The sequence below is a fragment of the Triticum dicoccoides genome, chromosome 5B (assembly GCF_002162155.2).
Source record: "Triticum dicoccoides isolate Atlit2015 ecotype Zavitan chromosome 5B, WEW_v2.0, whole genome shotgun sequence".
Classification (NCBI taxonomy): Eukaryota; Viridiplantae; Streptophyta; class Magnoliopsida; order Poales; family Poaceae; genus Triticum; species Triticum dicoccoides.
This window is the reverse complement of record NC_041389.1, coordinates 587,937,943-587,955,652: the sequence shown is the minus strand read 5'-3', so window position 1 is coordinate 587,955,652 and position 17,710 is coordinate 587,937,943. Positions and strand designations below refer to the sequence as shown.

At 45.1% G+C, this 17,710-nt stretch overlaps 2 protein-coding genes across 2 annotated transcripts in view; both read right to left on the bottom strand.

The window, feature by feature from the left end:
- Positions 1-4,742: 4,742 nt before the first annotated feature.
- LOC119306237 (ammonium transporter 2 member 5-like) lies at positions 4,743-6,143 on the bottom strand. Its single transcript, XM_037582514.1, has one exon. It carries the CDS (start codon positions 6,141-6,143, stop codon positions 4,743-4,745), a length of 1,401 nt encoding a protein of 466 aa, XP_037438411.1.
- A 3,919-nt stretch (positions 6,144-10,062) lies between these two features.
- Positions 10,063-17,710, bottom strand: part of LOC119310210 (protein NRT1/ PTR FAMILY 2.7-like) — a 21,397-nt gene continuing 13,749 nt past the window's right edge. Inside the window, exons 3-6 of the mRNA XM_037586029.1 lie at positions 13,282-13,718; positions 11,813-12,250; positions 11,117-11,241; positions 10,063-11,016 (exon numbers count right to left, since the gene is read on the bottom strand). Of these exons, the coding sequence (XP_037441926.1) occupies positions 10,443-11,016; positions 11,117-11,241; positions 11,813-12,250; positions 13,282-13,718 (1,574 nt within the window). The 3' untranslated portion in view covers positions 10,063-10,442. The remainder of the gene's footprint in view (positions 11,017-11,116; positions 11,242-11,812; positions 12,251-13,281; positions 13,719-17,710) is intronic.

Sequence of the window (17,710 nt, the reverse complement as noted above, 5' to 3'; positions counted from 1 at the left end):
TTGCTGACGCGTGGGCCTGAGGTGGGCGGCCGTCATAAATTAAGCTGACCGCGGTAGTTGGACGAACGCCAGATGGGGACGCGGTGGACAACGAAAAGGCGCGCGAGGCATTTGCTTCGCGTCCGCGCCAACGCATTTCGTCCGTAAATTTGGACCGCAAATGCGTCAGCGCGGACGTTTTTTGGTTTGGATCGGCGCATTGGGCCACCTTATTTGTCTGCGCCGATCCAAACGGATGCAGACAGACGTTTTGGGTCGGGCCATTGGAGTTGCTCTTAGCGAAAGGGCGTGGCGATCGACGCACATCGCAAGACTTGGATAAATGTAGGGCGCAGCATGCTGGCCTCAGATACAGCCCGATTCTTGTACGTTTATTAGAACCACATCGCTAAAGTAAGGTTGATCGGATATGTTTATAATCTTGTTCGGCTAGAAATCTATCACCGAGCAGTAAGCCCGGTTAGCTATCTCATACTTTAAAATTGATATATGCAATCATACTTCATAGGCACCTCGGATATGACCACTGGACACGCTGTGGAGTTGCTTTTTTATTTTCTATTTTGTTTTTTGTTTTCTAACATAGATGCTATATAACTCTTATATATTTTTCTTGTTGTTTCTTTGTAAACAAATCTTCTTGCTTAATTTTAGCATTAATTTTCCATGTTTGTTAATTAAGAGTGTTTTGCAAATTGGCAATGTCGAAGGCAAAAAAAATGCTTGCTCTCTCGTCAATATATTACTAAAAAAAGAGGTGAATACAATAAGAGCCTCCTTTTCATATCTAAATAGCTAGTCTCCATTAACGTAAGTATTTTCTCAACATGCAACATGCATAAGAAAAGATCCACCTCAACATGCAAACATGCATGATTTTCATTATATTGTGTATATGTATTTAATAAGTACTTTATTTAATAAAGGCATTCACATAGGCACATGATTCACTAAGTACTCGGGATTCATATTTCATGTAGCATAGGTTAGAGTAGTGATATCATGACTTCAACAGGCAACCCTCACCGTGGAATTTCCCATATCAACAGTTAATGTTAACATGGATGTCGCTTTTTGCCCGCGGGAATTGGTGCAACTCGAACAATTATCCGAGATGCGACGGGCATGTACATTGTGGCCTACAGTAAGCTGCTCCCTGGGCAATTAACACGAAATCAGCGAAGCAAACACACTATGGGAGTGCCTAGTCTCAAAGATACCCGATCCTAGGTATGTTACCGAAGCATTAAAGCGAGAATTCAAATATGTAAGAGCTCCCCACATTTTGTGAGATTCTTTGCTTACCACAGAAAGGTGTAGTCATTTTATTCGATTTTGCCTCTGTTTATTCTGCTTGTGCTTTTGTTTATCAATTTGTAAAGTTTCTTTGCCTTGCAAAGTGGGAAAGGAAATGAGCATCAGACTCATGTTTCAGTAATCCCGAGCTTGAAGAGAATTGAATACCCGCGGGGAAACGAAGAAAGCCTTAGGTTATATAGTGAAAACCATGCAGACCCAGATATAATACGGTAGTTGGAAAAACACAATTGTCAAATGCCTTTACTTTTCAAACAAGAATGAGGCAATCGCCATCCAGAAGATAGGGATATGGAGTGGGCTTTTTCTTCACTCTATAAGTGAATATAACTGGCATACATGGTTCATAAGTAGAGACTTTGCCTTTCTCTAAAGACTCGGGATGTCCTGCTAAATAAGATGTATTGTGAGCACAAGATGGACCTGAGCTCCTCAAGCAGAAGAAGAGTCATTGGAAGGGAACTAATTCTCCTCAACGACCAATTTTCAAGAAGTTCACGCCTAACCATCATTACCAGCAGTCAGGCTGGCCTAAGAAGTCAGGGATTCTCTTCAGCTCAGCATTAAGATGATTCAAAGTAGGCTTCTTTGGACTGGCATTGATAAAAATGACCACAAGATGTGGACGACCCTAATGACCCTTTCGATAATTTATTTGTGGGGCACCCCCTTCGAGTTAAACGCCTGGAACGTGAAAAAGCATTAGCGGATAACCAACAATTCATGAATGTATTTCCATTGAGGACGAGGACACTAATTGATGCATGGTCTTGTCAAATCGATTCATTTAGCTAGCGATGAAAACAAATGAAAAAAGCACGAAATGCAACTTGAAAATGCGTATGTTAACTAGTATAGTTGATGAGATACTTAACATGTTGACTCATTTCATCTTATTTATAAATAAGTACCCAATCTCAATTAAACTAAAAATGAATGTTTTTTGCTTTCCACTCTCATATTATCAAATAGAACTGTTTTTAGGATGAGATCATTTTCGAACGATAAATGCGATAGGAGCCTATGTGTTTCACAGACAGCCGACCCATAGGGGAAGGTTGTGAATCCGGCGAACCGATCACTTTAAGAACATGATTGTTTTATCTCACTCAGTTATCCATTGACAAAGATGACCCATTCCTTTTTGCCCTAAACACTACAATGGTACTATATACTATTTCTTCAAATCGAGATTGTGTGGGTGTCTGCCTAGATGAAGAGATTTTCTCACCTTGAGGTGTCGGGAAAAATAAAGGAGATTCACTCTTCTATGTCATTAGCTTTTTTATTTACACTAGATCTTTAAATAGTCAATTTTTTAGGAGTATCGTATCGGTAGGCACAAATCGTTGGTAATGGATGTATTATTAGGCTGTGTCGAGTCAAATCAGCAGAACTTACTTTTTCCGTCACAGGAAAGAGATCCCTTACCCTTTCTTTAGAAAATGATGAATATGAAGTCCAGGGGACTATTTCGATTCCTATATAACTCTTATGTAATTTTCTTATTTTTTTTCCTTTTAAACATATATTCTTTCTTACACATTGACAACGTCGAAATTAGAAAAAATAAACAAAATCCTACTCTCTCGTCAGAATATTACTAAAAAAGAGGTGAAAACAATAAAGTTTACTTTCCGGGCATAATCTTGTATATCTAGATTGCTAGTCCCCACTAACATATTTTCTCAACATGCAAGTATGACATCTCAACATGCAACATGCCCGAGAAAAGGTCCACCTCAACATTCAGCCATGTATAGAAAAAAGTCCGTCTCAACATGCAAACCTGCATGAAAATTTGCATTCTAATGTGTATATGTATTTAATAAAAATAAGTGTATATTTAAACAGAATAAATCATATGTTTTTCATCTTTACTTCTCATATTATTGCTCCAAATATAAATGTTTCGTACAACAAATTTCATTGAAATGTACTGCAAAACACTCCTGCAACAAAAGTGCCGGTATCAACTAGAATTTATGTGAAGTATGTTTGAAATGACAAAATATAGAATTGTGTGCCAATTTGAATGCATCATAAATTCCTAATTGTTAAGGTCAACTGAATGGTTACATTACTCACTTATACAATGGGGAGACGGCAATGCGGGAGAAGCCAGTCGTTGACGCTGAACATGGGCCGTCGAGGGCGCAAGAGGGGAGTGGGGCCACTTGCAGGCGCCGGACTCCCGAGGCAGCGAATGCACACAACCTCGTTGGTGCACCTGGATGATACATGCCCCGACTGCCTACAAAACATCGGGCACGAGGTCGGCATATGGACGAGGCAAACAGAGCTCCGGGTTTGCATCGACTGATTCTGTTGCTGAGCGAGAAGGCGTTTATCATGGACTACTGCCCACCGTGCGGGAGCAAGGGTGAAAAGCAGGGCCTACGTGGTGCGCCACCAACACAACGACGATGGAGGGAACGACAAGACCGCAAGTCGCCAGAGGAGGTGTGTGTGGTAGGGGGCCCAGCCGAGCTGGGAAAGATGACATGCGGAAGAGCTTAGCAGAGAACCAGACAACCGAACCAATTCACAATAGAAGCCCTGGGAGATGAGAGCTAATTGCATACGAGTACCACATTTGTGGCTAGGGCGATGCTAGATACATCCATTTGAGAGACAAGCTTTTTCAAATGGGAAGAGTACCACTTTTCATTTTTTGCAGATCAGTGTCAAGTTTGCTAGATACAATAAATCGCATTGATTCGTATTTGAACCGGTTTTGACAGGCCAATGAATGGGCCCCCACTTGTCAGGGGCCTACGTGGGGCATCATGTGCATGTTCATTTGTAGAACCCCCCTTACTTTTATATTTAATCATGCACATCATTTGTAAAAAAAGGCTCGTGTGAGATTCATGTGTACGTGGGGACGAACTCCCCACAAGGGGCCATGAGTCAAATATAAAAAAAGGGGGTTTTCTAGGAAAGAACATGCACATGATACACCACGTCAGTCCCTAACAAGCGGGCCCTGCTCATTAGTTCCTTTGCCGAAGCCGGTTCAATCACGAATCGGTGTGATTTGTTGTAGCCTTCGCTAAATTCGGTACTGATCTGCAAACAAAAAAAGCGAAAGCTGATACTAATTTTTTTTAAGCATCAGTACAGACACAAGTGCTCATATACACGCGCATACTAATTTGTTACCCTAGCCATAGATGTGATACTTATATGCATTTAACTCGGAAGATGAGGATCGCTAGCTATATGTTGATCCAAGGGCTCAGCCCCTTTGGACTGCTTCAACCATCGAAAACTACATCTTGTGGGTTTGACCAGTAGAGAGGCTGTTCCTAACTTCCTTGGACATTCGTTGTGGACTAGGATCTACTCCTAAATAGGAGTAGCAAATCCGTTAAATATACTCCACAATGCACTAGTATCGATCTTACAATGCATAGGACTGCTCAGATGATCTCATCAACCTTGGACGACATAGGATTGGCCGTCATTTGGTATCGCCGGCTCCCGTGCACGGACTGCTCGTACGTCTCGCCGTCGCCCCACACCGCGTACGCGTCCTCGCCGTGTATGGCGTCGTCGCCGGCCGCCAGCTGCTCCTCGCTGAGCCGGAGCGGCACGGCCACCCTGACGAGCAGGCACACGATGCTCGTGACGACGACGTTTAGCGCCACGATGAATGCGATCCCGGCCAGCTGCACGCCCATCTGCCGAAGCCCCGCGGAGACGCGCCCGCCCCTGACCGCGTACACGAAGCCCACGTACCGCGGGTCGTCGCCGAAGAAGAGCCGGCATAGCCGCGGCTCCGCCAGGAGGCCCGTCATGAGGCCGCCGATGCTGCCGGCCACGGCGTGCGTGTGGAGGATGGCGAGCGTGTCGTCGACGTGCCTCAGGATCCGGTACCGCTTGTGCAGCACCATCATGGTGAACCACGGCACGCTCCCGGAGACGAGCCCCATCAGCATCGCCGCCCAGCCCTGCACCAGCCCCGCGCCCGGGGTGATGCACACGAGGCCGGTGATCATGCCCTGGACGGCGCCGATGGCGGAGGGGCGGCCGAAGACGAAGCAGTCGAGGATGAGCCACACCAGGAGGCTCGTGGCCGTGCAGAGGTGCGTGTTGACGACGGCGACGGACGCGTCGATGTTGGCGGCGTACGGCGCGCCGCCGTTGAACCCCGTCCACCCCATCCACAGCAGCCCGGCGCCGGCGAGCGTGAGGAGGATGTTGTTGGGCGGGAAGGCCTCCCTGTCCTTGGCCGTCCTGGGGCCGACCCAGAAGGCGGCGGTGAAGCCGGCGATGCCGGAGGAGAGGTGGATGACGTAGCCGCCGGCGAAGTCCATGACGCCGGCCTTGAAGAGGAACCCGTTGGGGCTCCAGACGCTGAAGGCGCCGACGGTGTAGGAGAAGGTGAGCCAGAGGGGCACGAAGATCATCCAGGCCCGGAAGTCCATGCGGCCGAGGAGCGAGCCGGCGACGAGGATGAGCGTGATGGCGGCGAAGACGAACTGGAAGAACAGGAGCGTGGCGGCGGGGTAGGCGCCAGCGAAGCCCTGGGCGGAGAGGAAGCCGGCGGCGTCGAGGCCGGCGAAGTCGGGGCGGCCGACGAAGGGGAGGAGGCGGTCGCCGAAGGACATGCGGAAGCCCCAGAGGCACCAGCAGAGCATGGTGGCGGCGAAGGCGTAGAGCGCCATGAGGGCGGAGTTGACGGCCCACTTCTTCTTGACGATGCTGCCGTAGAGGATGACCAGGCCCGGCACGCTCTGCAGCCCCACCAGCGCCGCCGCCGCCAGCTGCCACGCGTTGTCGCCCTTCTCCAGCCACTCCGGCGCTGCCTCCGTCGCCATGATCCTCCTACTCGCCGGCCGGAGATCGACGGCAGTCCACGATGCGAGTGTGAGCGGGTGACAAGATCCGGCGTCGCGTTCGCGAGGCGAGTACGCGGTGCCAAGTGGAGGGGGCGAGGGCTATATAGGAGGGGCGGGGTGGAAGAGGTCCGAGGGGGGAGAAGCCGCGCAGATTCCTGAGGTACTTTCTCAAGGACGAGATTCAGTTGTGCATGTGTGTTCTGTGGCTGAATCTTCTGCTCTTTTTTCTGTGGGTTTGTTGCTCTCTACCTCTGCACTTTGCAGTGACAGGCCGGCCGGCCTACCGTAATTAGCGTCTGAGCCGTGTGTTCAGAGCGGCGATGTCTGCATGCAGCAAACTGAATGGCGCAAAGGATCTAATGAAACATTCTCAACTTCTATGATTTCTGTAAAAAAGAAGTGTGCAAATCTGAAGGTCGTCCTATATGCAGATCAAATGGCGGACTTCCTTATGAATGTTGGAGCATTCCCGATCCTTCAATTGTCTGATCGATCTCCAGTTTTGGAATCAAGAGCCGGCTAATCTGTTAGAGTCAGGTGGATTTAGTCAACACCGTTATTGTAAGCGCCATTTGGACCCAACAACAGCACATAGGCTACCTACAAAAGTAAATTATGTACTCGTTGTACCGTGCGCTTGTACGTACTGATGCACGGATCAACATATATAGAACAAGAATATAATCTTTAGCACCAGATCCCCTATCCTGAAACCATGCCAAAAAAAATAAAAATCCCCTGTCCTGAAAGTTCAGACTGTATCTATTATCTCAGCCCCTTACCAGTTTTTAGGGGGTTAAACTTTTCTCCGTCTAGCAAATCACCTAAAACTTTAATCTTAAAAAAAATTAAACACAAAGTTTGTACACAAACTCATTTGAAACACACAATTAAACTAGTTCATCACATAATTTGATGGACTTTAATAACTACCAAACATTCGGATTTTAGCAATAGGCAAGAACAATTCTTACTTCACTCTAATTATGTACATGCATGCATTAAAATGACTAATTTTTCTTTCATGTGCACTCCTCCCTCTAATTACATGCATATATTACACTAAAGGACAAAAAGTTGATGTCATCCTAGATTCTTTTTTTTCAAACTTTAAAATGTTTTATAGCTCAAACCGTCGCTCTAATTGAAAAACCGTCTTCACAAAAAAAATCATCTCGACGAGATCTTTAAAACTAGATCTCATGTTGATATGTTCTGATGCCTTTTTTTTGGACCAAAAGTTACCACATGTGGGCCACGTAAGTTATCACGTCTGTTATATATAAGTTACCCTGTCATTTACACAGAAGTTTCGGGGGTAGGTTTTCAACAAATTTATCCCAGGGTCAAAAAGTGATTATGAAGTTTGCAGTAAGTTATTAGCTTTGTTTTGTATATTATCATATTGCACAAAAGTTATTGGGTATACTTTTCAACAATTTTCATTCCCTCTATCAAAAAATTACCGCGAATTTGTATGAGTTATGAGCTCTCATGTGCGTGTATTATCATGTTGTTTACACATGAGTTGTTGGGAGGTATTTTTTAACAATATTTTTCCTGGTAAAAAAGTTACCATATCTGGATTAAGTAAGTTATCAGCTCTGCTCTATGTATATCACCATGTTATTTACACACACGTTATCAGGTTATGTTTTCAACAAACTTTTATCCCGGGGTCTAAAGTTACCGTGGGGTTTGTAGTGAGTTATCAACTTATTGTGTGTACAATATTGTGCTATTTGCACAGAAAGTATCGGGAAATATGTTTTTCAACATATCCCTCCCACCCCCACCCCGCCCACCCCACCCCCACGGTTCACCTAAGTATCAGGTATGAGGTGCTTATATTACCATGATATTCACGCAAACGTTATTGAGGTTATATTTTTCAACAATTTTTTCCTTGGGGTCCAAGTTATCATGGTGTTTGTACCTAAGTTATGATGTATGATGCGTTATTACCATGATTTTTATACAAAAGTTACCGGGGTACATTTTTGACAACTTTTTTCCTTCAGGCCAAAGTTGTTGTGGTGTTTGTGCCTAAGTTATCATGGTTGCCATGCAGAGATTACCATGTTGTTTACACATAAATTACCGGGGAGATGTTTCAATGATTTTTTCACCCCCGGTCGAAGTTACCATGACATTTAGACGTAAGTTATCGGGTCCCGGTGCACAAATTACCATGTCATTTGCACAGAAGTTACCGGGTTATGTTTCAACCCAAAAAATCCCTCATGTGAAGTTGCCATGATATTTACAACGAGGCTACATGGGCAAGATATTCAACCCGTTGGTATATGGGAGACTACAAGACAACTTGAGAAATCCAAAAAAACACAAGAAGAAAAATGTTTTTTGACTCATATGAAAGTGAAAAAAAAGTTTAAATGTCACATTCCTACTTATTGGACAACAATCAAGGCAGGGTGAGTTGGTTAGTACATTGCTGATACATCGTAGGGGTCGTGGGTTCAAGTCCCAGGGTTTGAGTCCGACTTTGGATGATTACCTTTTCTTTTATCAACATGTGAAAAATAAATGGCTAGGCTGGCGTAGGGGGTTGTGCGATCGAACGATCATTAGGATCTACTGAAAAAATACGAAGGTTCGGAAGTTACAAATTCTCAAAATAAAAAAGTTATCACCCTACTATTTACACATGAGTATTGGGGTGTTTTTCAACAATTCGTTTTCTCGGGTCAAAAAAGTTATCACGCCTAGGCTAAGTAGGTTACCAGCTCTGTTGTGTATATATTATCATGATATTTATACATGAGTTATTAGAGGATGTTTTTTAAACAACTTTTTTTCTTGGATCAAACAACTACCATGCTTGTTGTGCGTATATTACCATGCAATTTATATACGAGTTACCACGGGTATTGAGCGAGACATTCAATAGCGTTCCAAAAAATCAAAACGTCTGCCAAAATAACTTTTAAACACCAAAGGGGTGAATGGACGAGCTAGGTTGCTGGTTCGCCGATTCACTACGTCTGATGGGTCAAAAATCTACTTAAGTGTGGAAAAAACAGAAAGTAATTAACTTGTTTGCGTGCAAACGTAGCAGAGTTAACATGTTAAATAAACTATCTGCTTTCAATCATCCAAGGAACAGATCATAAGTGAGGTGGTTTGCTCTTTGAGTGTTCACTTGAGAGGTGCGAGGTTCGAATTCATCTTGCAGCAATATTTTTTGCACGAGCGAGTGCGCGCGCAATGGGCAGCGATGCCCCCACGAATCATTCGGATTTAAGGACAAATGCCGAACGTTCGGAAGTTAACAATTTCGTAATTTGATTTAGGTATCACATTATCACACATAGCATAACTATATTGAACTAGGTTAAGCATCGATATAAAATATATAAAAACTACTCCCTCCGTCTGAAAATACTTGTCATCAAAATAAATAAAAGGAAATGTATCTAGATATATTTTAGTTCTAGATACGTCCCTTTTTGTTCATTTTGATGACAAGTATTTTTGGACGGATGGAGTACATAGTAGTAGATAACTCTTGCTCGTCTTAATCTAAACAAACAACATCATCAATGCAATGCCTCCCAAAAAAGAACAACTAATGCTGATCGAGAGAGCATGAACCAAACCATTACATCGGTTAGGAGTGCAAGGCGGAGCTTCTTAATTAAATTTCCTTCCCTTGGCTTGCATCTCATTGATTTGGGTTTCCATCTTGTTAATTTGGAGTTGTTTCTCGTTGCTTTGGGCTTGCTTCTTGTGTGCGTCTATCAACGCATGCATCATCTAGCTTCACGGTGAGTGAGTGATAGTAGTAGTAGTCTAGCATTTGGCTTACATGCATACATTTACGATATTTATTTCTATACAACGTATTTTTATTACCCTGGGACTAGGGAAAGCCTTTTCTCCTTGATCTCTGTGGGCGAACCCGTGAATTCATCTCCCCTCCGACTGCTGCTCTGGCGGCCGATGGTGGGGAGGAGAATCCTGGTGCCTCGGCTCCTGCTAGTAGGGAGGTACAATTTTAGTCCTCACAGGGACGGCCTATATCTAGATCTCATTTTTCACCATCTTGCCCAGACCTAGCACCAAATTTATCAGAATCATAAGAATGCCCTTTGATTTATGATCCACCAGAAGTTCCATTGTTCTAATTACCTTGCACACCTCGAGCAATATTGTCAACAATACTCATTCATTTCTTCAAATCACCACCACTCTTGAAGTTCCTTCTCAAATCAATTAAGCAGGCTGCTAGTGTGCTTGCTAGCTTGCACGTACTTGTTAGCTCCTGGGTGGTTTTGATCTAGCAACGATCAAAAGCCAACAGACGAAGGAGGTGACGTCCACCACCCCGAGCAGGAAGAACTGCGGCGTCAGCCAGAAGACCGACATCGGGACCCCGCCGGCGGGCGAGTCCACGAGGCCGCTCCCTTCCGCCACCGTCTTCCTCCTCGCCTCCACGAGCGCCGCGACGGCGCTGGCCGGCACCGCGGCCACGAAGCCCACGCCGATGCGCTGGGGGTGCGTGACGCCGCCGACGTAGCCGGTGGCCCTGCGCAGGAGCGGGACGAGCAGCCGGTCGTACGCGACCAGGATCACCAGCTGGAAGACGGTCGGGATGACGAAGAGCGTCGCGGGCGACACGCGGATCGCGCCCAGCCTCGTGTCCATGGTGTTGCCCTGCTGGACGGTGAAGTTGAGGATGATGGACACGGGCATGTAGCCGACCGCCGAGGTCAGGAAGATCGGGACCATGCGGCATGCGATCTTGGTCTCCTCCACCTGTGTCACGTTGCAGAGCGACCATGGCCCTCTCGCTCCGTTCTCTATTTTTATTGCTGCTTTGTCCAGGAACCTGGAAGACGAGATGGTTCAGACCGAGCTGCAGCTCTGTTTCAGAGTGACAATTAAGCTGACGACAGGACATATATTATTCAGGTCTGATTTGGACATACTGTAAGCCTTCTGTTCTTTGTAGCACCTCGAGGCCTTTAGCATCATCATCAGTCATCTGGTTTAGGTCGTCGTCAGGGTTCGCGGGTAGCTTAAGATTCCTTTTCTTGCACGCTACTATAATTACCTGAAAGAGGACTTGCCGGCATTAGCAAAAAGATTAGGGAAATGATATTCTATCATGCATGGGATACTTCATGCACGTATATCAACCGGTCGTCGCTGTTTTGAGATCCGTGCCACGGTGACAAAATTTGGTTCTGTTTCAGTGTTACATAATGAGCCAGATAGTTTTCATTAATGAAAATGGGAGAAGAAGGCCACCCACTTATTCAAAAAAGAAGAAGTGTTACATAATGTTTCATTGTTTTTTTTTTCATCTTGTACAAACAATCAAGAGTGCAATTGTTTCAAATGAACTTGCTGGTACGTACATAATGAAACATTACGATACACACTGAAAGAAAAACCAAGAAAATATAATGTAATACTTCGAAACAAGACATCCTTTTTGTCAAGAAAATGGCAAAAATTTCAAAGCAACGACAGGCGGTGTATGTATGCACCATATATCCCTTGCATGGTAGAAAAAGCCCTCTAAAACTTATAGCACTATTGTATCGCCTCGAACAAAAATGATTCAAATGTTTCTTTCAGAACAATTAAAATAATTCAAAGCTCATGTATTAATTGATTACCTGCATAATCCTAGTGATGGGGCTCCCAGCTGGCACCTGGTTGCGATAGAAAGGGAACCCAGCCGCCCAAATGAGCAACCCAAGCAGCACAATCGCAGCGCACACAGCAAAGCCAACACCCCACCCTTTGTTGTTCTCCAGCCACACGACGAAGATGAGCCCGAAGAAGGATCCCATTGACACAGAGAAGGTGTACCAGTTGAAGAAGCTCGACTCCAACCGCCGTTCAACGGGGTCAGCATTGTCGAACTGGTCGCCACCGAGCGCTGGTAGGCATGCCCGGATGGCTCCCTCACCGACACAGATCATGTACATGCCAAGGAGTAGCAGACTTAGGTTGGTGTCGTGCACTGGCTCGCAGTTATGTGGCTCGTTGACGATGCACGCCGGCGGGTGAAGCGAGGGGACGTGTGATTGGATGGCTAGCAGGATGTAACCCTGTAGTAGAAATGATTTACATTGGAACTTAGATATGTATTTCAATCTTGAAACTCAACAACTACATATTCAGTTCTTGAATAGCAACAAGGATGCTAGTTTTTTTTTTGAGAAAACACAAAGGACCTTTGTGTTTGGTTTCATTGAAAAGGTAGAAGTTCAGTTACGATCCTCTTAGGAGGCGCAAGATACAAAAAGGGGCAGCAAAATTAGTGGGCATCCCTGAGTCCTAGATCACCTGCGTAGCCTAGGACGATGCCTCGTCTTTGATCCTGTTAACGAGTGCAACAATGGCATCTGCCACGCTGCTCGTGCCCTGGATGATCTCGAAGCACCGGCACGAGCATGTTTTTGAAACTTAAGCATGTTGGTGGTGTGGGCCATAACTACTTTTTTTTAATAGTACACTGGCTGGGTGTTGAACTTAAGACCAATTGGCTTTGATACCATAGCGAATTAATAATGTATCTGGACATATTGTAGTGCTAGATACATCTGTTTGAGCGACAATAATTTTCAAACGGACGAAGTAGTTAGTTACTTCAAAAGTTCAAACAGAAGAAAAATGGCGGGCAATATATGTCAACACATCAAGCCAATCTGTTGAAAGTTGAATGGATCAGTTGAACCAATCTATTGCAGCTTGCTGAATAAATCCGGAAAAATGAGTGGACGTCTCTTGTGGCACATGGCATCGAGGGACAAATGCAAGCCGAATGGTGCTGACCCTCAATCGGGCATCCACAAGAAGAAGAAAGCTAGCAAATGCAATGGCAAGAGCAATAATAGGGAGACGAATGTGCTTTCATGATACAGTTGTCTTGGTTGCAAACGTGGGCTCGGATGTGTCTATTGTCTCTATCGTTATATCCTTCTCAAGTTGTTGTGGATCAATGTGGTTCCATTAGCGTGACCCAAGTATTTGGGGGCGGTATTGATTCTATGTTGGATATATTTGTCGAGGGGTTGTGTGACTCCATTGTTTGAGAGCAGTTCGCATGTGGATCAGAGCTCATGTATTAATTGATTACCTGCATAATCCTAGTGATGGGGCTCCCAGTTGGCACCTGGTTGCCATAGAAGGGGAACCCAGCCGCCCAAATGAGCAACCCAAGCAGCACAATCGCAGCGCACACAGCAAAGCCAACACACCACCCTTTGTTGTTCTCCAGCCACACGACGAAGATGAGCCCGAAGAAGGATCCCATTGACACAGAGAAGGTGTACCAGTTGAAGAAGCTCGACTCCAGTCGCCGTTCAACGGAGTCAGCATTGTCGAACTGGTCGCCACCGAGCACTGGTAGGCATGCCCAGATGGCTCCCTCACCGATGTAGATCATGTACATGCCAAGGAGAAGCAGACTTAGGTTGGTGCCGTGCACTGGCTCGCAGTTATGTGGCTCGTTGACGATGCACGCCGGCGGGTGAAGCGAGGGGACGTGTGCTTGGATGGCTAGAGGATGTAACCCTGTAGTAGAAATGATTTATATTGGAACTTAGATATGTATTTCAATCTTGAAACTCAACAACTACATATTCAGTTCTTGAATAGCAACAAGGATGGTAGTTGTAGAAGTTTAGGTACAATCCTCCTAGGAGGCGCAAGGTACAAAAAGGGGGTAGCAAATTTAGTGGACATCCCCGAGTCTTAGAGCACCTGTCGTAGCCTAGGGCGATGCCTCATCTTTGATCCTGCCAACGAGTGCAACAATGGCATCTGCCACCTTGCTCGTGCCCTAGATGATCTGGAAGCACCGGGACGAGCATGTTTCCGAAACTTAAGCATGCTGGTGGTGTAGGCCATAACTACTTTTTTTAGTAGTACACTGCTAGGTGTTGAACTTAAGACCAACTGGCTTTGATACCATACCAAATTAATAATGTATCTAGACATATTGGAGTGCTAGATACATCTGTTTGAGCGGTAATTATTTTCAAACGGGGGAAGTAGGTAGTTAATTACTTCAAAAGTTTGAACAGAAGGAAAATGGCAGGCAATATATGTCAACACATCAAGCCAATCTGTTGAAAGTTGAATCAGTTGAACCAATCTGTTGCAGCGTGTTGAATAAATCCGGAAAAATGATTGGACGTCTCTTGAGCCAGATGGCATCGAGGGAGAAATACAAGCAGTATGGTGCTCACCCTCAATCGGGCATCCACAAGAGGAAGAAAGCTAGCAAATGCAATGGCAAGAGCAATAATAGGGAGACGAATGTGCTTTCATGATACAGTTGTCTTGGTTGCAAACGTGGGCTCGGATGTGTCTATTGTCTCTATCGTTATATCCTTCTCAAGTTGTTGTGGATCAATGTGGTTCCATTGGCGTGACCCAAGTATTTGGGGGCGGTATTGATTCTATGTTGGATATATTTGCTGAGGGGTTGTGTGACTCCATTGTTTGAGAGCAGTTCACATATGTGGGTGAGTTTGTGACGGTTTTCGTCTGATTTTTCGTTTATTAATCGGACAACTCTCTTCTTCTTAATTAATGGATGATGCAAAACTTTGGCTACTTTCCAAAAAAATGAATAATAAAAAATAATATTGTCGGACATAATAGACACTACATAACATCAGCTCATGCCCGCAATAATATTCCACTAGCCTAATAATAGAAATGCAGACAGTGCAACAACCGAACAACTAAAAAGCAAACAGGTAGAGCATCTCTCTTTTCTTTGCGGGGAAGGTAGAGCATCTCATTCTTGCCTGCTTTTTTTTTTCCCGAACAGGCAAGAGTTTTGCACTGTACTGCATTATTCCACTATTAAGATAAGAGGAAAGAAACGCTATAATTATTGTAACATCAGCTAGCTGCAGCAGCATTATGCATTTAGCTTTGTTCCTCGAAGTGTCATAATCTTGAGAGTCTCCTCCAAAAACTTTGTGAAAAAAATATGAGCAGGATAAAGTAGATACGTTGCAAAAACCCCTTTAAACCCAGTGAAAAAATAATAAGAAGAAAATGATGCCACATATAATGATTATTGTCTCCTTGATAACTCATATGAGAAAAAAAAACTTTGAAGGAGAAAACTCATTGATGAGTTTGGAGAAAAATAAATATGTTTTGTATATTTCCTTCAAAAAAAGGGAAAGTGGTGGTTGAACCCCACCTCGGTGCACCCACGCAAGAAAATATACCAAAATATTTTGAAAAAGAATCTGAAACTTTGTGAAACGATCATCAACAAATGTTAGAGAGGCTTGCCAAGTTCAGGTAATCTGTAGACTCGATGCACCTAGGGCGCCAAGGGGACTCGGGTAATCTGTTGGCGAAGCCATCGTTCCAAGGCGATCAAACAGCAAGCTCTCAATGAAAGCACCAATGTTGGTGTCAAAACTAGCAGACCTCGGGTAGGGGGGCACGAGCTGTGTGATCGGATCGATGGGTAACAAGAGACAAGGGGCACAAAGCTTTTACCCAGGTTCAGGGCCTTTTTAAGGAGGTAAAACCATACGTCCTACTCTTGCTTATATTATGGGCGTATCAAGGTATAGAGTTGATCTAGTTCGAGATCATAAGTTGTGGTTTAAACCCTAGGGGTGATGATGATGAATGAATGAATCCCTCTACGGACTAAATCCTCTGGCTTATATAGGCACCAGGGGTATCAAGGTTTACACATGGTCGGTTGTCATCCAGGGATTACATGACGAATCTAGTAGACCTTCTTGGAGTACGCGCCAAGTCCTCGGTGGAGCTTGATATGCATAGGTTAGAGGCCTCTGGAATCCTTACTCATAACTGGGTCGTCAATTCGGCCCATGGACTAGGCCAGCTAGGTCGGGGCCCCCTAGTCCGGACACCGTCACACCTCGATGGGGGAGATTTCTCGCCGCCCCGGTTGATTAGCTCCTTGATCCACCCCACAAGGTGCGGGTAGTCCTTCGCGTCTGCCACGCCGATGTCACCCGTGTGGAACCACCCATGCAGGAATCTCGCCTCGTTCACATTAGAGGTCGCCATATTGTACCCAGTCATCACAGTCCAATGCCGAGTAGGAGCCCGAAATTGGCGGCTTCGGGTGGGCAAGCTCCAAAGAGGAGGAGCATGACAATGAGTAGCTCAGGGTGCAGGGGCGCGCGACATCGGATCCACGCTTTGTGCATGGAGCTCCGGTGGCAGTTATGGCTTGGGAAACAAAGGGGAGGGTGAGGCGGAGGAGCTGGGCACGGGGCATGCTGCACGAGAGTTTGCTCCCCGTCGACGCCGGTCGAGCACACGGTACGGGAGGAAGGTGCTTGGGTCGGTAGAGCCATGTTGGAGTGCATAGGAAGGGGGTGCAGCGCCGGAGACGGGTAGGGATAAAGGTGGTGGCGTAGGACCCGGAGACGTGCGGCATGGAACTAGGCTCTCCACTGGTGACTCGACGACCACGTGACGTCTCTTGCAAAGAGTAGGACGTGGGACACATGCCTACGTTTGGCAAAGAGTAGACTAGATCCTTTTGCTATGTAAAAAAATCCGGATATTAATGAAATTCAATGTCCCTTTTTTTTATTATGATGCATCGAATTGGATGGCTGGCTCCCCTACCATCGTCCGTAGACATGTTCGAACGTGTTCGCCCGCAGAAATTTGATGACATCCGTTTGATGAACCATGTTGGAGTTGCCCTTAGGAGTAGATGATTTTCCATTTTCATGGTGAACTCTCAGGCAACAAGGAACATATTCTTTTTAAACTCAGGCAACTTTATATTAACTTAAATCACAGATACATCATTCGATTGTGGAACCTAAAAAGACTACATTGCCATTTCGCCTGCGGTGTTTTATTTTTCAAATTTTAACTTAGCCCTTTGAATACGAAACTAGCGGTCAATACTGCATAAGGTTTACCACAGTATTGATAGATCTGGACCATATTAGAGGGTACAGGAGAACAACTCTTGCAAAACCTGCTAATACAGTCACATATTACAATCGAAGTATGTAGCAGATTAATTTTGCTAAATCTTAATCGATACTATATTTGTTTGATCTTGCATGGAGATCTGTGCAATGTTTTTATTTTTAGTTATTCTTTTTTCTTCTTACGGAGTATATACTACGTCGCTTGATTGAGATTTGCTTAAGTCTCAGTCGACTAAGAACTAGTCACACTCATAGTAGTACACTAATGCAGAACCGGGCTTTAGTGCCGGTTCGTGACGGCCTTTAGTGCCGGTTGGCGAACCGGCACTAAAGAGTGGGGACTAAAGCCCCCCCCCCCCCTTTAGTACCTGTTCTCACGAACCGGCGCTGAAGTACAAACACGTAGCACGAGCCAGGCCCGTGTGCGTGTAGGACATTAGTACCGGTTGGTAACACCAACCGGTACTAAATGTTTGGGTGTTTTTTTTAATTTTTGCTTTAATTTTGTGTTTTCAATTTGGCTTTATTTTTCATTTAATTCTTTTTTGTTTGCTGGTATTTCACGATACTACAAATTGTACACGTTATGCATATATA